A 26,247-nucleotide genomic window follows, 5' to 3' on the forward strand; every position below is an offset into this window, starting at 1 on the left:
GAAGGAGTCCGGGGGCCTTCGGAAGGTGAATATAATCTTTATTTTTTATTTTATTCTTTTTTTTACAGGTTCTGTGGTACCCGGGTCCGGAGGAGAGTCTCCTCTCCTCCACACCTGGGTACCATCTGCACATTACACTGTGTTCCAAATTATTATGCAGAAAGTGTTTAGGAGTGATAAGGGAAGAATTTGTTTGTTTGTCAGTTAAACTCATTGATGGTGATGTGTGTCAGGGCTCTTTATATCACTGTAAGCAATTGCAGACACCTGTGCTAATTAGTTTGGCAGGTGTGTCCAATGAAAGGCAAGACTACTTAAGAAGGCTGTCCCACATTATTAAGCAGCCTACATTTTCTGCCAAAATGGGAAAGAAAAAGGATGTGTTGGCTGCTGAGAAGCAACAAATTGTGGAGTGTTTAGGTCAAGGCATGACTACAATCAACATTGCCAAGACACTTCATCGTGATCATCGCACAATCAAGAAGTATGTAGCTGATTCACAGTACACACGTGTGCGTGCTGATAAGGGAAAATTGAGGACTCTTTCCTACAGGCAATTACGTCAGGTTAAAAGAGCAGCGGCAAAAAAGCCTTGTCATAGCAGCAGACAAGTTTTTGAAGCTGCTGGTGCCTCCAACGTCCCCCGAACAACAAGATGCAGGGTCCTTCAGAGGTTTGCAGCTGTGCGTAAGCCATCCTGTCGACCTCCTCTGTCCACTGTACACAAGCAGAAACTGCTCCAGTGGGCCAAACATTACATGAAGACTGACTTCAAAACTGTTTTGTTCACCAATGAGTGCCGTGCAACGCTCGATGGTCCAGATGGATGGAGTGTAGGATGGCTAGTTGATGGACACCCCATGCAAACACGGCTACGGCGCCAACAAGGAGGAGGTGGAGTAATGTTTTGGTCTGGAATCATTGGGAGAGAGATTGTCTTCCCCTTTAGGATCCCTGAAGGGGTAAAGATGAACTCCACAATGTATGTTGAGTTGCTCAAACAGCACTTCCTGCCATGGTTCAAGAAGAAGAACCGTGCATTCCACAGCAAGATCATTTTCATGCATGATAATGCACCGTCTCATGCTGCACATAACACATCTGCATCTCTGGCTGCTATGGGCATAAAAGGGGACAAACTTATGGTGTGGCCCCCATGCTCCCCTGACCTCAACCCCATTGAGAACCTCTGGAGCATCATCAAAAGGAGTGTCTATGATGGCGGGAGGCAGTTCACATCTAAGCAACAGCTCTGGGAGGGTATTCTGTCCTCATGCAAAACAATTGAAGCAGAAACCATCCAAAACCTGACAAATTCAATGGACGAGAGAGTTCAGAAGCTCCTTTCGAACAAGGGGTCCTATGTGCAAATGTAACATCACCTAGAGTAAAGTTTTGAGTTGAAAACTGTTTGATTTCAGTTTGTAATAACCTGCTAATGCTTATAATTTCAAAAATGACCATTTTTTTGTTCTTTATTAAAATGAAAAGGTTGAAAACTCTGCTGTGCATAATAATTTGGAACATGCATTTTGAGTGCAGTTTGAGTTTTTAATTTTTTTAAAAAATATACTGTTATAGGCAGTTTGTACAAAAACCTTTCAATTGTACTCTAATAGTTATTTGACTGGAAAATTACAATGACTGCAATTCATATAGGCAATTTGGGAAAATCTGAGAAAATATTTGCATAATAATTTGGAACACAGTGTAGAACGCATGGAATGCGCATCTACATATACAGTGATGCGCTTTTCATGCGTTCTAATGCAAGTCAATGGCGGCGAAAACGCAGCGCTTCTGCAAAATTAATGGACATGCTGTGGATTTTTGAGCGCAGCATAAACGCTGCAGAAAAATCCGCAGCATGGGCATTGACATTGCTTCTTGTCATTGGGGACCATGGGGGACGGATTACCAAGCGTTTCCGCTGCTTAAATTCCGCAGCATAAACGCTTGGAAAACGCATAGTGGGCATACAGCCTTAGGCTGTGTGCCCACTATGCTTTTTCTAAGCGTTCCGCAGCGGCAAAAACGCTGCGGAAACGCTTAAAAAACGCATGGTAGAAGGTCTGCAATGTTCCCCAATGATAATCCGCATGTGCTGTGCACATGCTGCGGAAATTTCTGCTGCGGATTATCATTGCGGAAAAAAACGCAGCACTACCAATTATTTTGCAGAAGTGCTGCGTTTTCGCCACCATTGACTTGCATTAGAACGCATGCATTTCGCTTCACTAGATAAGCACATGCGGAATGCACGCGTTCCAATGTGCGGATGGTACCCAGGTCTAGAGGAGAGGAGACTCTCCTCCGGACCCGGGTACCATCATAGAAAAAACTGTGAAAAAATAAAAAATAAAGATTATATGTACCTTCTGGCGGCCCCTGGTCTCCTTGTCTGTGCTTGCCGGCCGCTAGCGATGGACTGAAGGACCTGCGCTGACATCATAGTCATGTGACGGGTCACGCGACGCTGACGCCGGCAAGTCCTTCAGTCTACCGCTGACGGCAGCCGGGACGGAGGGAATCAAGACTGCGGGGGCCATCGGAAGGTAAGTATAGATTTATTTTTTATTTTTAACCATTCTTTAGGTCACACTATATAAATCCATGCCGTTTGCATGGATTTATATAGTGTGATCAAGTTGTCAAGCACTTTCCAAGTGATGCTAAAATCGCTTGGAAAGCGCTTGTCAACCCGCATGCAGAAATGCATGTGAAGAACGCTTCACATCCGCATGTCCCTGGCAGGAAAACGCATGTACATACCACGTGCGTTTTTTTCTACCAGGGAGATGCAGACACACTCAGGAAAAATCCGGAGCATTTCTGCATCGTGGGCACATAGCCTAAGGCTGTGTGCCCACGATGCGTATTTCATGCGTTTTTTGTGCGGAAATTTCCGCAGCGTAAACGCATGATAAACGCATTGTAAGCCTTCTGCCATGGTCCCCTATGCAATTCCGCACTTTCAATGCCCATGCTGCGGATTTTTCCGCAGCGTTTATGCTGCGCTCAAAAATCCGCAGCATGTCCTTTAATTTTGCGGAAGAGTTTTTTCCGCCATTGACTTGCATTAGAACGCGCCAATTCCGCAAGACTGCATCTGTACTTGCTTAATTGGCGCGTTCTAATGTGCGTATGGTACCCGGGTGTGGAGGACAGGAGGCTCTCCTCCACACCCAGGTACCATAGATCCTGTAAAAAAAAGAATAAAATAAAGATTATATTCACCTTCTGGCGGCCCGCGCTGCGCTCCTTCTCCTTTGCCGGCACATCGCCATTGGACTGTAGGACCTGCGGTGACGTCACAGTCATGTGATGGTAGGTCCTTCAGTACAGGGCATCGCGATATCCCGGCAGCCAGGAACGAGCGCAGCAGCACACCCCGGGCCATTGGAAGGTAAGTATCAAGGTTTATTTTTTTATTTTTAACCATTCTAAAGGTCACACTATATAAATCCATGCTGTTTGCATGGATTTATATAGTGTGACCTAGTTGTCAAGCACTTTCAAAGTGATGCTAAAATCGCTTTGAAAGCGCTTGTCAATCTGCATGTATTACGCAGGAAAAACACATGTACAATCCGCATGCGTTTTTTCTGCCAGGGAGATGCAGAAATTTTCTGCATCGTGGGCACATAGCCTATGGCTGTGTGCCCACGATGCGTTTTTTAAGTGTTTCCGCAGCGGCAAAAACGCTGCAGAAACGCTTAAAAAACGCTTGGTAGAAGGCCTGCCATGTTCCCCAATGATAATCCGCATGTGCTGTGCACATGCTGCGGAAATTTCCGCTGCGTATTATCATTGCGGAAAAAAACGCAGCACTAACAATTATTTTGCAGAAGCGCGTTTTCGCCGCCATTGACTTGCATTGAATCGCATGGATTACGCATCACTGTATATGTAGATGCTCATTCCATGTGTTCTAATGTGCGGATGGTACCCAGGTCTAGAGAAGAGGAGACTCTCCTCCGGACCCGGGTACCATAGAAAACTGTAAAAAAAAAAAAAGAATAAAATAAAAAGTAAATATTTACTTACCTTCTGGCGGCCCCCGATGCGCTCGTCCTCTCATGCCGGCAGTTCGCGGTGGACTGAAGGACCTGCGCTGACGTCATAGTCATGTGACTGGTCACGCGACGCTGACGTCGGCAGGTCCTTCAGTGTAACGCGATCGCATGGATTTATATAGTGTGACCAAGTTGTCAAGCAATTTCCAAGTGATGCTAAAATCGCTTGGAAAGCGCTTGTCAACCCGCTTGCGGAAATGCATGTGAAGAACGCTTCACTTCCGCATGTCCCCTGGCAGGAAAACGCATGTACAATCCGCATGTACATACCACGTGCGTTTTTTTTCTACCAGGGAGATGAGGAAACACTCAGGAAAAATCCTGAGCATTTCTGCATCGTGGGCACATAGCCTTAGGCTGCGTGCCCACAAAGCATTTTCCAAGCGTTTATGCTGCGGAATTTACGCAGCGTAAGCGCTTGGGAAACGCTTGGTAATCCGCCCCCATGGTCCCAAATGACAAGCCGCAATGTCAATGCCCATGCTGCGGATTTTTCCACAGCATTTATGCTGCGCTCAAAAATACAGCATACGGAGTGCTACTTTGTTTTTTCATTGTATATGGAGGTAGCTCCTCTTGGTAAGCACCTGTTCACACATTTCTTATAGTGGAAGTGCCGTCATTTTCTCTGTTATTAGATTTAAGCTTTGACTGAGCACTCCACCCCCACCCCCATACCGCAGGTGGTTTTAATTGCATCAGGATCTTACTTTCCCACACATAAGCAGACGGATGTCCCTTAGAGAGGTATTCACATTGGTAGGTCCTGACATCGAGAAACGCCTTATCGCGGCTACCAGGTACACATGAATTTGCCAATTTATGCGCTAAGATTTCTCATTTATTTCTATATTCTACAGCAGTAATGCTATTCATATTTCATACTTCATATTCACATACTCAGCGTTAGAGTGCTACTTTGTTTTTTCATTGTATATGGAGGTAGCTCCTCTTAGTAAGCACCTGTTCACACCTATTTCTTATAGTGAAAGTGCCGTCATTTTCTTTGTTCATTAATTTTGCGGACACACCGCGTAATCGCCGCCATTGACTTGCATTGGACCGCGTGACATCCGCATCACTACATGTGGATAAGCGGATATCACATGGTTCAATGTGCGGATGGTACCCAGGTCTGGAGGAGAGAAGACTCTCATCCAGACCTGGGTACCATAGAAACTGTAAAAAAAAAAAAATTAAAATAAAAAATAAAGATTATACTCACCTTCCGATGTCCTCCCGGTGTTTTGTCCGCTCCGTCCGGTCTCTTGCAATGCTCGCGCTGTTGTGAAGGACCTGCCATGACGTCATTGAGTTATGTGACATGACACATGACTGAATGACGTCACCGCAGGTCCTTCACAACAGCGCGAGCAATGCAAGAGACCGGACGCAGCAGAGAAAACACCGGGAGGACACCGGAAGGTGAGTATAATCTTTTTTTTTTTTTTTTTTTACCATTCTTATTCTTTTTTTAAACTAACTTGGTCACACTACTATAAATCCATGCCGGTTGCATGGATTTATATAGTATGAACAAGTTGTCAAGCACTTTTCCAAGTGATGCTAAAATCGCTTGGAAAATCGCTTGATAACCCGCATGCAGAAATGCATGCAAAAACGCTTGACAAACGCTTCTACCTGGCCGGAAAAACGTAAAAAATATGCAGCATTTCTGCATCGTGGGCACATAGCCTTATTTCTGCCAGGGGCCATTTGGCTATGTATACTGTCACTCGGAGGCCGTACACAATTATCAACTTAAGGGACTCTGTCAGCACAGAATGACCGGCTCGGGGCATCATGGCGGGACCAATCATTTATATGCACCTTCACACCTACTTGTTTTCTCTCAATCTCCACCCTCCCACTTCTTTGATTGACAGCTCTTGTTTCATAGAGCCAGAGAAGGGCAGAGATAGAAGGAAACCAAGCAAGTGTGAAGGTGTATACTAATGATTGGCCCCGCCATGATGCACTGTACTTGGTTGAACAGTCATTCTGTGCTGACAGACTCCCTTTAAAATGTATCTTGCTATATTTGGTCAAGTATATAATTAACCCCTAATGTGATGGCTGTAGCTGCTTCTCTTTGGTGTGATGGTATGGATGATGTTGCTACAGGCAACTGATTTTCCAAGGTTGTGTCGGTCTGGGGCGCTGTCGACTCTTTGCGATAAGTTTTTGTAAAGACGCGATTGCAGAAGTAAGTTGTTGAACTCAGATGTATATTACACTGCAGGTCTTCTAAGATCTCCCAGTGGGGTATTCATCACTGTTCATTTAACATTTCTAGAACTCAAGCATTGGCAGGTCTGCAGTATACATCACATAGGAGACACCGAGACTGCTGTATACCCATCACATAGGAGACACCGAGGCAGCTGTATGTACATCACATAGAATACACCGAGACTGCTGTGTATACATCACATAGGAGACACCGAAGCTGCTGTATGTACATCACATAGAATACACCGAGACTGCTGTGTATACATCACATAGGAGACACCGAAGCTGCTGTATGTACATCACATAGAATACACCTAGACTGCTGTGTATACATCACATAGGAGACAGACTGCTGTATACCCATCACATAGGAGACAGACTGCTGTATACCCATCACATAGGAGACAGACTGCTGTATACCCATCACATAGGAGACAGACTGCTGTATACCCATCACATAGGAGACAGACTGCTGTATACCCATCACATAGGAGACAGACTGCTGTATACCCATCACATAGGAGACAGACTGCTGTATACCCATCACATAGGAGACAGACTGCTGTATACCCATCACATAGGAGACAGACTGCTGTATACCCATCACATAGGAGACAGACTGCTGTATACCCATCACATAGGAGACAGACTGCTGTATACCCATCACATAGGAGACAGACTGCTGTATACCCATCACATAGGAGACAGACTGCTGTATACCCATCACATAGGAGACAGACTGCTGTATACCCATCACATAGGAGACAGACTGCTGTATACCCATCACATAGGAGACGCCTAGACTGCTGTATACCCATCACATAGGAGACACCTAGACTGCTGTATACCCATCACATAGGAGACACCTAGACTGCTGTATACCCATCACATAGGAGACACTGAGACTGCTGTATACCCATCACATAGGAAACACTGAGACTGTTGCATGTATGTCACACAGGAGACAGCTGGGGCTGGTACATATACATCACATAGGAGACAGCTGGGGCTGGTACATATACATCACATAGGAGACACTGCAACTGCTACCTTCTTAACAGGAATGGGAGCGTAGAGCTCGGTAACTCAGACCACAAAGAACATTCTGGGCATTATCCTTCATTGCATGCGCCACAGCATTCAGTAGGGAACACTGCATACGTGTGCTCGCAATGGAAGGAGGAATTAAATCGTTTTTTATTGGTTTACTGGAACAAAGTTCCCTTAGTTTTCTTCTGACATGTATGATGATTTTTTAATGTATCGTTATTGTAATAATTGTTATGTATTTGTAGGAAAGATGCAAATGCAGCTCTGCTAAGCAATTTTGAGGTACGTGCTCACTGTGCATTCTTACTTGCTCTGTGTTTATATTCTTTTTGAAGAACCATATGTCAGAGAATAGCCTTAGGAGCCACTCCACAATACACTTGCTGTTCCTGTCTGACAGGAGTAATGGCTGAGGGCAGATCTGCTGACAGAACTGCAGAAAGTGGCTACGAGATCTGCCTGTTGACTCCTCTGTTACTACTATACATGTATTCCCGCTCGCTGAGATTCGGGACAGGTTTTTCTGCTTTCCTTTTGATAGAATCCTATTCTACCCCAATATATATGCAGTCGGGCCTGTTTCCATAGCTCTATAAGGCCACGTTCACACGTTCAGTATTTTACATCAGTATTTGTAAGACAAAACCAGGAGTGCATAAAAAATGCAGAAGTGGTGACATGTTTCTATTATAACCCCTCAGATGCTGCTGTCAATAGTGACAGCGATCTGTGTGGAGTTTGACAGAGGGAGAGCGCTTCCTCTGGCTGGTCATCATCCCACCTGCAATACTACAGTGCGGTGCCGATGTGTTGCTGTGGCCTATCAGATCCTGCTGTGTGAAGACAATAATTAAGTCACATATTTGGTATTGCTGCAATCATAATGACCCATACTATAAAACTATATCAGCATTTATCCCCATTATGAACTACATTAGAAAAAAATGGAAAAAATAATGCTAAATTGCTGTTTTTGTTCATCTTGCCTGACATAAAATAAATTAACAGGTGATTAAAAGTCATACAGTGGGGGAAATAAGCATTTGCTCCCTTGCTGTTTTTGTAAGTTTGCCCACTGACAAAGACATGTACAGTCTATAATTTTAAGGATAGGTTAATTTTAACATTGAGAGATAGAATATCCCCCCAAAAAATCAACAAAATCACATTGTATAAATTACACTAATTTATTTACATTTTGCAGAGACAAATAAGTATTTGATCTTGGTGGCAAAACCCTTGTTGGCAAGCACAGCAGTCAGACGTTTTTTGTAGTTGATGATGAGGTTTGCGCACATATCAGGAGGAATTTTAGTCCACTCCTCTTTGCAGATCATCTCTACATTATTCAGATTTTGCGGCTGTCACTTGGCAACTCGGAGCTTTAACTCCCTCCATAAGTTTTCTATGGGATTAAGGTCTGGAGACTGGCTAGGCCACTCCATGACCTTAATGTGCTTCCTTTTGAGCCACTCCTTTGTTGCCTTGGCTGTATGTTTTGGGTCATTGTCTTGCTGGAAGACCCAGCCACAACCCATCTTCAATGCTCTTACTGAGGGAAGGAGGTTGTTGGCCAAAATCTCGTGATACATGACCCCATCCATCTTCCCTTCAGTACGGTGCAGTTGTCATGTCCCCTTTGCAGAAAAGCATCCCCAAAGTATAATGTTTCCCCCACCATGCTTCACGGTTGGGATGATGTTCTTAGGGTTGTATTCATCCTTCTTCCTCCAAACACGGCGAGTTGAGTTAATGCCAAAGAGCTCAATTTTTGTCTCATCTGTCCACAGCACCTTCTCCCAATAACTCACAGAATCATCCAGGTGTTCATTGGCAAACTTCAGACGGGCCTGCACATGTGCCTTCTTGAGCAGGGGGACCTTGCGGGCACTGCAGGATTTTAAACCTTTAAGGCGTAATGTGTTACCAATGGTTTTCTTGGTGACTGTGGTCCCAGCTGTCTGGAGATCATTAACAAGTTCCCCCCGTGTAATTTTAGGCTGATCTCTCACCTTCCTCATGATCAAGGATACCCCACGACGTGAGATTTTGCATGGTGCCCCAAATCGATGTCGATTGACAGTCATTTTGTATTTCTTCCATTTTCTTACTATTGCACCAACAGTTGTCTCCTTCTCACCCAGCATCTTACTTATGGTTTTGTAGCCCATTCCAGCTTTGTGCAGATCTATGATCTTGTCCCTGACATCCTTAGAAAGCTCTTTGGTCTTGCCCATGTTGTAGAGGTTAGAGTCTGATTAATTGAGTCTGTGGACAGGAGTCTTTTATACAGGTGACTATGTAAGACAGTTGTCTTTAATGCAGGTAGCGAGTTGATTAGGAGCGTCTAACTGGTCTGTAGGAACCAGAACTCAATGGTTTGTAGGGGATCAAATACTTATTTCTCACTGCAAAAATGTATCTAATTTATACAATGTGATTTTCTTGTTTTTTTGGGACATTCTATCTCTCAATATTAAGATTAACCTGCCCTTAAAACTATAGACTGTTCTTGTCTTTGTCAGTGGGCAAACTTACAAAAACAGCAAGGGATCAAATACTTATTTCCCTCACTGTATATATCCCAAAATCATATCATGTATGTCATACAGCTATGTAAAAGTAATGACTCACAGAATATGATGGCCAAAAGAGTGTTTAAAAAAATGTGATAAAAGATGCCTTCTATATATAAAGATTGAGGGAGAAAAATGGCGTCCGTCCTATGTGCAATGCTCTGTTGGAGGCCATGATTGTGTGACTTTGGGATGATTGTGTGAAGTAACTGACATGTAATACATTGTGGGATATATGTAATAGATGTGACATTCACTCTAACAATTCTCTTTTCCGGTATAAAAGGTGTATCAGTTACTTACTGACCTGAAAGCACAGCAAAGAGATGGAAGAAAAAACAAGAACAGCGTTGGACAGCAGAATCTTAATACTATCATGTATGAGGTGAGCTTTGGCATTCTTGGGTTTCTGCCTTTTGGATTTTTTTTTTAACTAATTTTATTGAAAATTATACAACCTAACAAGGTTACATCATAAAGCCAAAGAACAAACAGCAAGTCTACCTTTTGATTTCTTAGAAGTCTCATATGTCATAGTGGAAACAAGATGTCAGGTTTATACCTTTAACATAAAATCTGGGTGTTTTTTTTTCTCAGTGATTATCTTAAATGTTTTATTTTTGGCAGCGCTTTATTTTTTTTAAGTTTGCATTTTAATCAAGAAAGATGAAATTGTGATAATTTCCAACAAATTTGGATTGAGCCCTCGGTGAGAATGTAGCCTCATGTAATACCCATGTTTGTCACTAGAGGGAGCTCTGACTCAAGGACTTTTCTTTTTCTTGTTTTTTGGGATATGTCCTACAGTAGCTGTTTCTGTTCTGTTTGAACTTCTCAAAAATGTAAACGGTCTAGAAACACTGTAGATGCTAGTGTTTCTTGGACCCAGCAAGGGTGATCCTTTTAGATTTCATATTTATTAATGAAATGAAAGCATTAAAATAATTAGATTTTTTTTATTGACTGTGCTTGCGCTGTTTAGATAGAAGTAATTGATGCCTTTACTAACTGCCAGTAGTTTTCTTATGGAAACAAGTCCTGTCCATATGCCTGTTTAGGGCATCTACATGTGACTGGAGTGGAGAATAACCCCACTTTGAGATACAGCAGAGGTATTTACTCTGGTGGCCTGAAGACATCCAGATATTTTGTGTACCACTACATTGTACCCCTACAAATTAAGCAACTATTAAATTAATGCAGTGTGCAATGCAGTCATTTAAAGGTAGTGGTTTGGCACTTTGCCCTGAACCTATGGCCATGTATGCACCCATATTTCTATAATTAGAAATATTTGACCACACAACATGGTAAAAGGGCAATTTATCTGTTAGTGTGGAGTTGCTCAGGATTTGAACTCAATAGTCAGAATAGAGCTCCTGTCTAGCAAATCAATTATGTCTCCCAATTGCCCCCCTCAATTTCTCTGCAGATAGAAGATGTCCTTCCACTTCCCAGCTGTGACAACAAGGCCTGCCTTACTTAAGAATAGTCAATAATCCCCTTATCAAGACTTGATATCGAAATAATAGCGACCAAACAGATGTTGAATTGAGTGTCGCTAGAGATTTATATCTAGCAGATTACCTACTTTCTTTGTTGTGAAAAAACAAGTATTCGCTTACCAAGAAAAATGAGATGAAATATTACTGAATGGGGCAGATTTTGGTTCATTGCAGCATAGATCACAAGGGGTAAGGCTGTTTCACACTGCTTGGTTGTCTTTGTGTAAATGACACAGTCTGGTGTACTATTGTTTAGTGCAAAAAAAGATATAATGACATGTATCGGCCACATGGGGCTCGTGGATACAATTGACATATGTACTGGTAGCTTTACTGGTGCAAATGGCAAGTGGATACTGCTTAAAGGGTCTTTCCACTACTCAGACAAACCCTTCTCAATCTTATTTTATTGGATAGTATCTTTGAATTTGTTTTTAATAACCGATTCCCTTTAAAAGTATATTTGCTATCTGATTCATGCTGATGAAACTGCAAGCAGCATGAATCAGAGCTTGGCAGCGTCATTACAGCCTGGTATATTATTCTGCCAGGACCATAGCCAGAGACTAAGCTAGTCCAGTGACGCCGCCCCTGGCCGCCTCTTTCCAGCGGTGCTCCATGTGATTGATAGATCTCTTCCGTGTGTATACATATGGATTCACCTTAAAATCATCTACAGCAACTCTGTGAGAAGCAGGCCAGGAATGGCACCAATTTAACCCAGTTTCTGGCTATAGTCCCTGGCTATGGTTCCCAGCCGTCTCTTCCCAGCGCTGCTCCTTTTGATAGGTCTCTCCCTCGTGTACATAGGGAGATATCTGTCAATCATCTGCAGGAGCTCTGGGAGATGCAATCAGTAATTTCACCACACACACTTGTTTCACAAAATGCTAATTCTTTATTTCCATGTGTAGGTAAAATAGACATATGTTCAGATTTTTCTAGGGTGCAGAATTTAAAGTGACATATAATATTTCAACTCAGTCCCGGGTGTTATTCACACAGTCACTATGGAGAGAGGATATGAACATATCGTCAGTGAAAAAACACATATAAACAATATATACCGATAATATACACTACCGTTCAAAAGTTTGGGGTCATTTAGAAATTTCATTATTTTTGAAAGAAAAGCAATTTTTTTTTCAATGAAGCTAACATTAAATGAATCAGAAATACACTCTATACATTGCTAATGTGGTAGATGACTATTCTAGCTGCAAACATATTGTTTTTATTGTAATATCTACATAGGTGTATAGAGGCAACAACCACCACTCCAGTGTTTTAATGGTACATTGTGTTTGCTAACTGTGTAAGAAGCTAATGGATGTTTAGAAAACCCTTGCACAAGTATGTTAGCCCAGCTGAAAACGGTTTGGCTGATTTGAGAAGCTATAAAATTGACCTTCCTTTGAGCTAGTTGGGAATCTGGAGCATTACATTTGTTTGTTCTATGAAACTCTCAAAATGGCCAGAAAAAGAGAACTTTCATGTGAAACTCGACAGTCTATTCTTGTTCTTAGAAATGAAGGCTATTCCATGTGAGAAGTTGCCAAGAAACTGAAGATTTCCTACAACGGTGTGTACTACTCCCTTCAGAGGAGAGCACAAACAGGCTCTAACCAGAGTAGAAACAGAAGTGTGAGGCCCCACTGCACAACTGAGCAACAAGACAAGTACATTAGAGTCTCTAGTTTGAGAAATCGACACCTCACAGCTCCTCAACTGACAGCTTCATTAGATAGTACACGCAAAATGCCAGTGTCAACGTCTACAGTGAAGAGGTGACTCCGGGATACTGGCCTTCAGGGCAAAGTGGCAAAGAAAAAGCCATATCTGAGACTGGCTAATAAAAGGAAAAGATTAATATGGGCAAAAGAACACAGACATTGGACAGAGGAAGATTGGAAAAAAGTTTTATGGACAGACGAATCAAAGTTTGAGGTGTTTGGATCACGCAGAAGAACATTTGTGAGACGCAGAACAACTGAAAAGATGCTGGAAGAGTGCCTGACGCCATCTGTCAAGCATGGTGGAGGTAATGTGATGGTCTGGGGTGGCTTTGGTGCTGGTAAAGTGGGAGATTTGTACAAGGTAAATGAGTTTTTGAATAAGGAAGGCTATCACTACATTTTGCAACGCCATGCCATACCCTGTGGACAGCGCTTGATTGGAGCCAATTTCATCCTACAACAGGACAATGACCCAAAGCACACCTCCAAATTATGCATGACCTGTTTAGGGAAGAAGCAGGCAGCTGGTATTCTATCTGTAATGGAGTGGCCAGCGCAGTCACCAGATCTCAACCCCATTGAGCTGTTGTGGGAGCAGCTTGACCGTATGGTACGCAAAAAGTGCCCATCAAGCCAATCCAACTTGTGGGAGGGGCTTCAGGAGCATGAGGTGAAAATTTCTCAAGATTACCTCAGTAAATTAACAGCTAGAATGCCAAAGGTCTGCAATGCTGTAATTGCTGCAAAGGGAGCATTCTTTGACAAAAGCAAAGTTTGAAGGAGAAAATTATTCTTTCAAATAAAAATCATTATTTCTAACCTTGTCAATGTCTGGACTATATTTTCTATTCATGTTGAAACTAATTTGATAAATAAAAGTATGAGTTTTCATGGAAAACACAATTGTCTGGGTGACCCCAAACTTTCGTATGGTAGTGTATACTGAGACCAATGTACAGTAAATGAGCAGTAGTATACAGCAATAAGTGTTGTCTCATAGTGATATATACCCAAGTTCAGGGTCAATGTTTAATGTGCATTATTAACCAGAGTGTTATTCACAATGGTGAGTATTTGCCCTCTTCCTGATTTCTTATTCTTTTGCATGTTTTTCACACTTAAATGTTTAATATCACTAAACAAATGTAAATATTACACAAAGATAAGACAAGTAAACACAAAATGCAGTTTTTAAATGAAGGTCTTTATTATTAAAAGAAAAAGAAATCCAAACTTACAGGGCCCTGTGGGAAAAAGTGATTGGCTGCCAGTATTGTTATAACCAACTCTGCCACTGGAAACTATGAATCTTTATTGTACATATGATAAAACATAGAATTTTTATTAAATGTCTGATTATAACTTTCTTGATCTCTTTATACCTTTCTTGATCTTTTCCTAGACATTGAAATACTTGTCTAACAGTCCCTGTCAGCGACAAAGTCCTGAAATAGTGCAAGACTTCCTTACTGCCCTGAAAGGACATAAGCTAACCAAGTAAGTAGCAATTGGTTAATTAAAAGGTTAGAGGATACGGGCAAATTTGACATAGAAAAACTGATTTTTACATAAGTTACTCATTACCTTTAAGGAATAACATTTCCGTATGTTTCAGTCTAAGTTTCATCACTCCTTCATTTTCAGACCACTGATGTGCAAATCCAGGTTTCAGATTGTTCTCTAGTGGGAGTGTCTCTCCCTGTAATATAGGCTGGATGTGAGGTCTATGTGTATCCACGGTGCTGTCTTCACTTGTTGTATTATATCTTGCACTGTACTTGCTTTCAGATATCAGCACAGCTCCAAACCTATACTTTCCTCTCTGTGCTTTCCTCCTTGTCTATCTCCTTTCTTCTGTGCCGTCTGAAATACTTTTTTCCTGTCCACTGCAGAACTGTGTACATCCCTTTGCCACTCCTGAGACTATCTCTAAGGTAGTATGTATTTTGCAATGTGATGTTCGGACTGACCAGTGGGTCTCCTGCCCCAATCTCAACACTCTTATATGCCAATGATTTTTATTAAACTTTTAGTACATCTCCAAGCCCCCCCCTCCCCCCGGTCCCTTTTTTATCTAATTGTTTAGAATGGTATACTAAACACCTTTTCTACTATTGTCATTGCCAGACTATGATATTTATTTATTTATTATGCTTTGATTATATAGCGCCATCATATTCCGCAGCACTTTACAGGCATTATCGGCACTGTCCCCATTGGGGCTCACAATCTAAATTCCCTATCAGTATGTCTTTGGAGTGTGGGAGGAAACCGGAGAACCCGGAGGAAATCCACTCGAACACAATATAATTGCACACGCCCCAATAAATACTGAAAGTAACACACTGGTAACTCAATAGTAGGAAAAATAATCAACATAGTACCACAATCTTGAAAACAGAAAAACCAGTTGGGATCCTAAAAATAAAGGACCTCTATACATGATATGACAGTAAAATAGAGTAGGGAGTAATAAGCCTATACATAATATATTTTTAGGAGACGTGCTATGCCACAAAGTGATGAGAGAGGGGTAGAGGGCTCACTGGCACTTGCCTATGAGGATGACCAGTTAGTGTCAGGAAACCTGCGTCTGGTACGTACATAGCTTTTTGTACTCAGACTGCAAATCACTGATGCATGAAATTGGCCTAACTGAGAGTCGGGAGAGGGAGCATAGAGAGCCTCAGAACTGAGCAGGAGCGCTCACTGTACCCGTTTTGTACAGTACTCAGATAAAGGAATTACAGGCACTCTCGAATAACAAAATGGTAGAACATTTTTAATAAAGTAAATTTGGAAAGTTGCTTAAGGCCATACACACTGGCATATCACATCCAATGCTCTTGTATCAGATGCGATATGCTAATGACACTGTGGATCGCATCACAGCTGCAGAGGAGACAGAGAAAGTAATTTCTCCATCTCCTCCTTTGCTGGCATCGGCGGGAATCGCCGTATGATATCCGAGTGCAGTGCGATGTTTCACACGCACCCATAGACTTATATGGGTGCACGTGATCCAAATTCTGCATGTAATCACAGCACGCTGCATTTTTTCAGTCTGATCTCAATCCGATCGGAGCTGAAATAAAAACCTTATATGAACACAGAATCATTGATTAACAATTTTTTTTATCAGATTCCATTCACTCAGTTTAATCGCAAGTGGGAGCAAGCCCTAACTGCATTTAGGAAGCAAAAAAACATGTCAGAATGTGTGCATAGCCTTTATAATGACTTTATACTGATACAAACAAAAATGGTGCCACAAACTTAACCCCTTAAGCCCCGAGGGTGGTTTGCACGTTAATGACCAGGCCAATTTTTACAATTCTGACCACTGTCACTTTATGAGGTAATTACTCTGGAACGCTTCACCAGATCCCCCTGATTCTGAGATTGTTTTTTCGTGACATATTGTACTTCATGATTCTGGTAAAATTTCTACGATATCACTTGCGTTTATTTGTGAAAAAAACGGAAATTTGGCGAAAATTTTGAAAATTTTGCAATTTTCAAAATTTGAATTTTTGAGCCCTGAAATCAGAGCGATATGTCACACAAAAGAGTTAATAAATAACATTTCCCACATGTCTACTTTACATCAGCACAATTTTGGAACCAAAATTTTTTTTTGTTAGGGAGCTATAAGGGTTAAAAGTTCACCAGCGATTTCTCATTTTTACAACAAAATTTACAAAACCATTTTTTTAGGGACCACATCACATTTGAAGTCACTTTGAGAGGTTTTTATGACAGAAAATACCCAAAAGTGACACCATTCTAAAAACTGCACCCCTCAAGGTGCTCAAAACCACATTCAAGAACTTTATTAACCCTTCAGGTGCTTCACAGGAATTTTTTGAATGTGGAAGAAAAAAATGAACATTTAACTTTTTTCACAAAAATTTTACTTTAGACCCATTTTTTTTTATTTTCACAGGGGTAACAAGAAAAAATGGACCCCAAAATTTGTTGTGCAATTTCCCCTGGGCACACAGATACCCAATATTTGGGGAAAAAACACTGTTTGGGCGCACGGCAGGGCTCGGAAGGGAAGGAGCGCCATTTGACTTTTTGATTGTAAAATTTGCTTGAATAATTAGCGGACACCATGTTGCGTTTGGAGAGCCCCTGTGTCCCCAAACATTAGAGCTCCCCCACAAGTGACCCCATTTTGGAAACTAGACCCCCCAAGGCACCTATCTAGATGCATAGTGAGCACTTGGAACCCCCAGGTGCTTCATAAATTGATTCGTAACAATGAAAAAGTGTTTTTTTTTTCACTTTTTCATTGTTACGAATCAATTTGTGAAGCACCTGGGGGTTCCAAGTGCTCACTATGCATCTAGATAGGTGCCTTGGGGGGTCTAGTTTCCAAAATGGGGTCACTTGTGGGGGAGCTCCAATGTTTGGGCACACAGGGACTCTCTAAATGCAACATGGTGTCCGCTAACAAATTTAACGGAAAATCGGCTCAAATTGTTAGCGACACCATGTTGCGTTTGGAGAGCCCCTGTGTCCCCAAGCATTGGAGCTCCCCCACAAATGACCCCATTTTGGAAACTAGACCCCCCAAGGCACCTATCTAGATGCATAGTGAGCACTTGGAACCCCCAGGTGCTTCACAAATTGATTCGTAACAATGAAAAAGTGAAAAAAAAAACACTTTTTCATTTTTATGAATCAATTTGTGAAGCACCTGAGGGTTCCAAGTGCTCACTATGCATCTAGATAGGTGCCTTGGGGGATCTAGTTTCCAAAATGGGGTCACTTGTGGGGGAGCTCCAATGTTTGGGCACACAGGGACTCTCCAAATGCAACATGGTGTCCGTAACAAATTTAACGGAAAATCGGCTCAAATTGTTAGTGACACCATGTTGCGTTTGGAGAGCCCCTGTGTCCCCAAGCATTGGAGCTCCCCCACAAGTGACCCCATTTTGGAAACTAGACCCCCCAAGGCACCTATCTAGATGCATAGTGAGCACTTGGAACCCCCAGGTGCTTCACAAATTGATTCATAAAAATGAAAAAGTGTTTTTTTTTTTCACTTTTTCATTTTTATGAATCAATTTGTGAAGCACCTGAGGGTTACAAGTGCTCACTATGCATCTAGATAGGTGCCTTGGGGGGTCTAGTTTCCAAAATGGGGTCACTTGTGGGGGAGCTCCAATGTTTGGGCACACAGGGACTCTTCAAATGCAACATGGTATCCGCTAACAAATTGTCGGCTCAAATTGTTAGCGGATACCATGTTGCATTTGAAGAGTCCCTGTGTGCCCAAACATTGGAGCTCCCCCACAAGTGACCCCATTTTGGAAACTAGACCCCCCAGGGAACTTATATAGATTTGTGGTGAGCCCATTGAACCCCCAGGTGCCTCACAGAAAATCATAATGTTGACTTGTGAAAATATAAAAAAAACATTTTTTCCACAAAAATGCAAAAAAAAATATTTTCACAAGGGTACCAGGAGAAATTGCACCCCATAAGTTGTTGTGCAATTTCTCCTGAGTACTCATATACCCCATGTGTTGGAAAAAACTACTGTTTGGGCGCATGTAAGGGCTCGGAAGGGAAGGAGTGACGCTTTTGAACGCAGACTTTGATGGAATGGTCTGCGGGCGTCAGGTCATGTTCTCAGAACCCTTGATGTGCCTAAACAGTGAAATGCCTAACAAGTGCCCCCTTTTTGGTAGTGTTAGTTGATTTTTGAATTTTGTAATGTAGTGTTATACATCAGTTGTGTAGGACAATCTGACGAACACTACACAAGTGACGTATGACAACCTGACGAACACTACGTCAGCTGTGCAGTGTTCGTCAGGTTGTCATACTTCAGAAATTAATTTAATAGTCCATCGAAGTATGGTACCTTTTGAAGCAGTCTTTCATACACAGGCCAGGTTTGTCAGGGCAGGTGTCACATTGATAAATGGTGTCCTTGCGTATTCCACTTTTATAACACACTCGGCACCTCTTTTGTGACTTTCCTTTTTTTCCGCTGTGAGGGATCTGCCCTGGGAAATGCTGGCCTGGTACAATTCTTGGTCCTTCAATTCCAGAAGTACTGGGGCCCGCTCTGTCACCGCTGCCAAATATCAGGGCCTTGATAACTGTTTCCTGAAACTGAAGGTACGACGCAGAAGTCTGGCCTGCACATTGTGACAGAAGGAAAGCATTGTACATTGCCATCTGTACAATGTGCACGGCCAGCTTCTTGTACCACACTCTGGCCTTTCTCAAAGCACTGTATGGCTGGAGGACTTGATCAGAGAGATCAACTCCCCCCATGTACTTGTTGTACCCCACTACACAGTCTGGTTTGACGACCTGTGTAGTGGAACCTCGTACAGTGCTGAGTGTGCTGCCATCACCATGTATGGTGGTCAAGAAAAGGACATCCCTTTTGTCCTTGTACTTGACCATCAACAGGTGGTCGTTACATTGGGCTCTGCTCTCACCCCTTTTGAGCAGCTGCCCAATTAGCGTCTTTGGGAGGCCTTTCTGAATTTTGCGGACAGTACCGCAGGCTGCGGTACGTCGCGCAGAGAGGGACTGGAAGAGCGGGATACTTGTATAAAAGTTATCCACGTAGAGGTGATAACCTTTATCAAGCAGTGGGTGCACCAAGTCCCACACAATTTTCCCACTCACTCCCAGAACAGGGGGGCATTCAGGGGGTTCAATCAGGGAGTCCTTCCCTTCATAAACTCTAAACTTGTGAGTGTATCCTGAGGTACTCTCACAAAGTTTATACAGCTTGATCCCATACCTTGCCCTCTTACTGGGCAGGTACTGCCGGAATCCAAGCCGCCCCTTAAAAGAAATTAAGGACTCATCCACGCAGATGTCCCTTTGGGGCACGTACACTTCACCAAACTTGTTGTTGAAGTGTTCGATGACTGGCCGAACTTTGAAAAGACGATCAAAGTTCGGGTCATCGCGTGCAGGACACCTTGCATTATCTTGGTAATGCAAGAACTTGTGGATGGCCTCAAAACGTGTCCGGGGCATGACCATTCGGAACACTGGAGTGTTATACAAAACGTCAACACTCCAGTATTGCCGAAGCTCGGGCTTCTTCAAGATCCCCATAAGAAGGACCAGGCCCCAAAACTTCATCATTTCTACTGCGTCTACAGGAGACCAGTTAGAAAATGATGAAGAGGGGTTTTGTTCAAAAAATTGATGAGCGTATAAATTAGTTTGGCCCACCATGAGGTTTATAAAATCCTCAGAGAAAAAGACTTTGAAAAAGTCTATTTCTGTGAGGCCGGTGGTGTCAAACTTGATTCCTGATTCCGCTACGAAATCAGGAATCAGCGGCTCATAATTTTCGGGGGGTGAAGTCCATATAGGCTCAGTAGTGGGGGGCGCTGGAACATCTCTCCTGCGACGACGGCGGGGCGGGCCAGCAGAACCTGAGGAAGAGGAGGAAGAAGAGAAGGAGGAAGACGACGAGGAGTCGGAGAAACAAAGAAATGTGGGATCCTCACCCTCACTGTCAGTGTCAGTGTCGGAGGCAAGAATAGCGTAAGCCTCCTCCGCTGAACACTGAGTTTGGGATGAGCAGGACATTGTTTGTTATGTATGTGGTGCGTGTGTGTCAATACTTTGAGAGTGTGTGTGTGTCAGTACTTTATTTAGAGTGTGTGGAAAAAGGAAATACTGTATGTGGTGCAAACAGCGAGCACGAGTGTGGATTGGTGAACTATGCCACCGATCAACACTCGGCGGCTGCTGGATGTGCGCACAAATGTGTGGGGAGTGGGAAGAGGGGAGGATGAGGGGAGATCAGATTACTTACCAAAGTCCTCTCTGTTCTTCTATCAGGACCGGGAGCCCGGCGCTGGAGACCGGGAGCCCGGCGCTGGTGACCGGGAGCCCGGCGCTGGTGACCGGGAGCCCGGCGCTGGAGCCCGGCGCTGGTGACCGGGAGCCCGGCGCTGGTGACCGGGAGCCCGGCGCTGGTGACCGGGAGCCCGGCGCTGGAGACCGGCGCTGGTGACCGGGAGCCCGGCGCTGGAGACCGGCGCTGGAGCCCGGCGCTGGAGACCGGGAGCCCGGAGCAGGAAGACGGGAGCAGGAGACCGGTACTGGAGCTGGAGATCAGAAGCAAAAGAATTAACAGGGACACTGGGGTGAGGCGGATTGGGGTGGGAAGGGGGGTAAAAAGACAGGGGAGTGGGAAGAGGGGTAAAAAGACGGGAGTGGGAAGAGGGGGATTGGGGTGGATGAGGGGAGATCAGAGATGGACTTACCAAAGGGTCAGCAGGACTGGAACAGAAGACCCAGAGCAGGAGCCCGGGAGCCCGGAGCAGGAGACCAGGAACCCGGAGCAGGAGACCAGGAGCCCGGTGCAGGAGACCAGGAGCCCGGTGCAGGAGACCAGGAGCCCGAAGCTGGTGACCGGGAGCCCGGCGCAGGAGCCCGGTGCAGGAGACCAGGAGCCCGGTGCAGGAGACCAGGAGCCCGGTGCAGGAGACCAGGAGCCCGGTGCAGGAGACCAGGAGCCCGAAGCTGGTGACCGGGAGCCCGGCGCAGGAGCCCGGTGCAGGAGACCAGGAGCCCGGTGCAGGAGACCAGGAGCCCGGAGCCCGGAGCAGGAGACCGGTACTGGAGCTGGAGATCAGAAGCAAAAGAATTAACAGGGACACTGGGGTGGGAAGGGGGGTTAAAAGACAGGGGAGTGGGAAGAGGGGTAAAAAGACAGGGGAGGGGGATTGGGGTGAATGAGGGGAGATCAGAGATGGACTTACCAAAGGGTCTGCAGGACTGGAACAGAAGACCCAGAGCAGGAGACCGGGAGCCCGGCGCTGGTGACCAGGAGCCCGTCGCTGGTGACCGGGAGTGGAGCTGGATACTCGGACCAGAGCTGGAGACCGCTGCAGGACACAGAAAAAAAGGTAAGGGGGGGGTAAAAATAGGGGGGAGGGGGGATTGGGGTGGACGAGGGGAGAACAGACTTACCAAAGTCTTCTCTGCAGGATCAGCAGCAGGCTCTGGAGCAGGAACCACAGCAGGTCAGGAGCAGAAGATCCAGGATGCTGGAACAGAAGATCCAGGACGCTGGAACAGAAGATCCAGGATGCTGGAACAGAAGATCCAGGATGCTGGAACAGAAGATCCAGGATGCTGGAACAGAAGATCCAGGACGCTGGAACAGAAGATCCAGGACGCTGGAACAGAAGATCCAGGACGCTGGAACAGAAGATCCAGGACGCTGGAACAGAAGATCCAGGACGCTGGAACAGAAGATCCAGGACGCTGGAACAGAAGATCCAGGAGCAGCGGCAGCAGCAGCGACTGGAACAGTGAGAAGATGGTCTTGTGGTGTCACAGAATATTCTGTGGCACTACAAGGCCCAGCACAGACACATCAGATGTGATCGCTCTGTAGAAATCCTCACCAAATGTGAGGGTCTGCAGGGCGGTCACAGGGTGATGATGGGGTGGTGACAGGTGGAGGTAATCTGATTGGAGCAATCATTGATGACATTGATTGCTCCAATCAGAGTACTTGAATACAGGTGACCAGGCGGTCACAGGGAGGTGTCACCTTTCTGTGACCCCCTGTGGTGCATGTTGTGCCCCAGCCATCTGATTGGTGACACTGATTGCACCAATCAGACATGGCTGGAGCAGAGCACGCACCACAGGGGGTCACAGAAAGGTGACACCTCCCTGTGACCGCCTGGTCACCTGTATTCAAGTACTCTGATTGGAGCGATCGATGTCATCATCGATCGCTCCAATCACAGCAGTCTGGGGGCTTGAATCACTTTACAGGGGGTCATGGGGCGGTGACAGGCAGGTCACAAGCCGGTCACCGCCCCATGACCGCCCTGTCACCGCGCGGTCGCGCTACGATCGGTGCGATCGATGTGATCGGCGATCGCACCGATCATAGCAGTCCGGGGCCAGGGCTGGGGTGTCCTAGCAACAGTCTAGGATCGGTGCTCATAGGAGCACCGATCCTAGGCTGCAGATCACTGTTTCCGGCAATCACATTGCGGTGCCGCATTAAAGATATGACGTACTAATACGGGTCTGGGCATTAAGTCCCAGTGCACAGACGCGTATTAGTACGTCAGATGTCAGTAAGGGGTTTTAAAGGGGTCTTCCTGTACTTTTATATTGATAGCCTATCCTTAGGACAAGTCATCAATATCCGTTCTCTGAGGGTGCGACACCCGACCCTCCTGCTGATCAGCTGTTCGGGTGCTAGACAATGGTCCCTATTCGAATGAATAGGAACAGACGTGCAGTACCCCATTGCGACCACTATACAGTTTACGAACCTGTGCTTTTCCACTTTCCAGTTGATAAGTTCTGACCAGTGGTGGCACTGAGAGCATATCAGTGGTGGTGCCAGGTGTTACACCTCCACCGATCTGATAATGATGACCTGTCCTAAGGATAGGTCATAAATATAAAGTACTGGACAACCCCTTTAGTTCTGAATACGTGATCTATACAACATAAGAAGAATATAGTTATCACATGAAATAAGCATTAATGATCAATCATCTATAAAGCCATAAATTCAATATGAATGTTCTGCTTTATGATGGATAAGAATAGATGAGAGACCATGAATTACTAAACCAGGTGCCACATTGTAATCGCTGTGCCATAGTGGAGTCCTCCAGGGTCACAGGTCGGCTGTAATAGTTCTCAAACCTCTGGATGCTATGAGAATCCTGCAAAGATCCATATGGTGCTGATTTGTCTCTGCTTCTCATCATATGCCGTTACCTCTTCTATACGGTTGATAAATTATATGTAGCCACTGAAGGGAAGGCAGTAATTTTTTTAGGAAAAAAATAATTAAGATGAGGACTGAGTAACCGGTCACAGAACAGATGGGACAGAGGTGTATACCAGTGTGCCGCATTGGTTGGTGCCTGCTGCTACATCTGTATCATCTACTTAGTCTAAAATTGCATTGCAAGTGATTGAAAGAAAGCGACATTTCCATTGGTGGGATGCTTGTGCCACTGGTGGCTTTGGAGGCTTTGTGACATCTACAGTGCGATTATTTCAGAGGTTGTGATTGGCATGCCATCAATCCTTCACCACTACCTAGTGAGCTAGGTACATCATGAAGGACCTATAAATAAGCACATGGGTAAATATGGGTTCTCCTTGTGCATTATAGACTATTATGGAAATGTGGCTGGAGAATAATACAGGCAGTCAGTGAATGAGGCAGTGCTCCTGATGACTATCTTCTGTTTCCTGCTTGCATCCTGTTGGTTTTTGGCACGTCGTACAGTGTGCTGTGATTTGGAGACAATCTACTCGCCTGGCTGGCACGCCATAGAAAAACAAAGCAGTGACAATAAGAAACACATTTTGTGTTCTTTGTATGTCCTTATACATGAGTGGTTGCCTGGTAAATGTTAAATATGTGACTGTTATATTTTTCTAACATATAACATTTTTCCTTCACCGTGCACAAAAAAAAAGTACCATTGCAATAATAAATGTAGTACATGGCAGGCACCCAGCTAAGAAGACCCCACTGCACTGCGGTGGCATGTTACATCCCCTAGTGTAGAACATGACTTCCTTCTAGGCAAATGCAGCTTTAATAATGAAATGTAATAATACATGCTATATTCATCCCAATGGAATATTTCCACTGTCTTAGCAGCTGTACTGGAGCTGTACAGTATGTGGATAGAAGACAAGGAAATCCAGCCGTGGTGCAGTATGTTCCCATTAAAAGGGCTGCTGTTGGTTTAGCTGACTTGAAAAATAGGTTATTGTAATGGTAAATTTAGGCGTCCATGAACCATAGTCCATGTAAGGACTGGACATGGTTCTCCCTACTTGAACTCAAGTTTGGGTCGGGGGTACTGCGGCCAGTCTGTACATCATAGTCTGGTATTTCGTGGACTTCTAAATTCCGTGAATACCGGAACTGGTGTCATCAGTGTTTTCCTTCAATGTGTCCATTTTTACGATCAGGGTGTCATCAGTATTTTTCTGGTATGGATAAAGAAAGAATTAAATGACAGCTTCTCCTGTACTTTTCAATGTTAAATACGGACAGCATACTGATGGTACACTGATGCCATCCATGTTCTGTACATCTTTTTCACGGACCCATAGATTTGTATTGGCCCTTGTCATCTCTGCCGCCGGAAAAAACGGTTGTGTCTCCCTGTGGTTTGCACAGGTCCATGTAAAAACATGGACATGTGCACAGCACCATAGGTTATAATGGGTACGTAAGGTATCCGTGAAAAAAACGGATACCACACGTACTGGAAACACAGACGTGTGAAGGAGGCCTTAGGCTGAGTTGAACCTAACATCCTAATCACTGGTAAAATCTTGTTCTTCCCTCTCCATTGTAGTTCTCCAGCCATGTGAAAACATTGCCTTGTTCCAAGAACCAGAACTTTTACTTTTCCGTTGACTTCACTCTGTAAACTTTTTCTTTTTTTTAATTCTGAACAATTCACTATACGGCATAAATAATATATGGTACTTGTTACCTGTTCTCTTTTTTTCTCTGGGCTGGTCCTGTTATAGCAAAACCAAATATACAGTGCCTGCAAGTAGTATTCAACCCCCTGCAGATTTAGCTGGTTTGATAAGATGCAAATAAGTTAGAGCCTTCAAACTGCAAACGAGAGTAGGTTTTATGAACAGAAGCATAAATCTTACAAACCAAAAAGTTATGTTGCTCAGTTGAATTTTATTACATTTTAAACATAAAAGTGTGGGTCAATTATTATACAACCCCTATGTTTAATATTTTGTGGAATAACCCTTGTTTGCAATTACAGCTAATAATCGTCTTTTATAAGACCTGATCAGGCCAGCACAGGTCTGTGGAGTTATCTTGGCCCACTCCTCCATGCAGATCTTCTCCAAGTCATCTAGGTTCTTTGGGTGTCTCATGTGGACTTTATTCTTGAGCTCCTTCCACAAGTTTTCAATTGGGTTAAGGTCAGGAGACTGACTAGGCCACTCCAACACCTTGACTTTTTCCCTATTGAACCAGGCCTTGGTTTTCTTGGCTGTGTGCTTTGGGTCGTTGTCTTGTTGG

The 26,247-nt window shown here is 44.1% G+C and overlaps 1 protein-coding gene across 1 annotated transcript in view; it reads left to right on the forward strand.

The window, feature by feature from the left end:
• CRCP (CGRP receptor component) overlaps positions 1–26,247 on the forward strand; it is a 47,574-nt gene that overhangs the window by 15,597 nt on the left and 5,730 nt on the right. Inside the window, exons 2-4 of the mRNA XM_073664949.1 lie at positions 7,604–7,640; positions 10,221–10,319; positions 14,578–14,672. Coding sequence (XP_073521050.1) covers positions 7,604–7,640; positions 10,221–10,319; positions 14,578–14,672 — 231 coding nt within the window. The remainder of the gene's footprint in view (positions 1–7,603; positions 7,641–10,220; positions 10,320–14,577; positions 14,673–26,247) is intronic.

The sequence above is a fragment of the Phyllobates terribilis genome, unplaced genomic scaffold, assembly GCF_046119375.1.
Source record: "Phyllobates terribilis strain yellow unplaced genomic scaffold, ASM4611937v1 Scaffold_2__4_contigs__length_985480577, whole genome shotgun sequence".
In the NCBI taxonomy this organism is placed as follows: Eukaryota; Metazoa; Chordata; class Amphibia; order Anura; family Dendrobatidae; genus Phyllobates; species Phyllobates terribilis.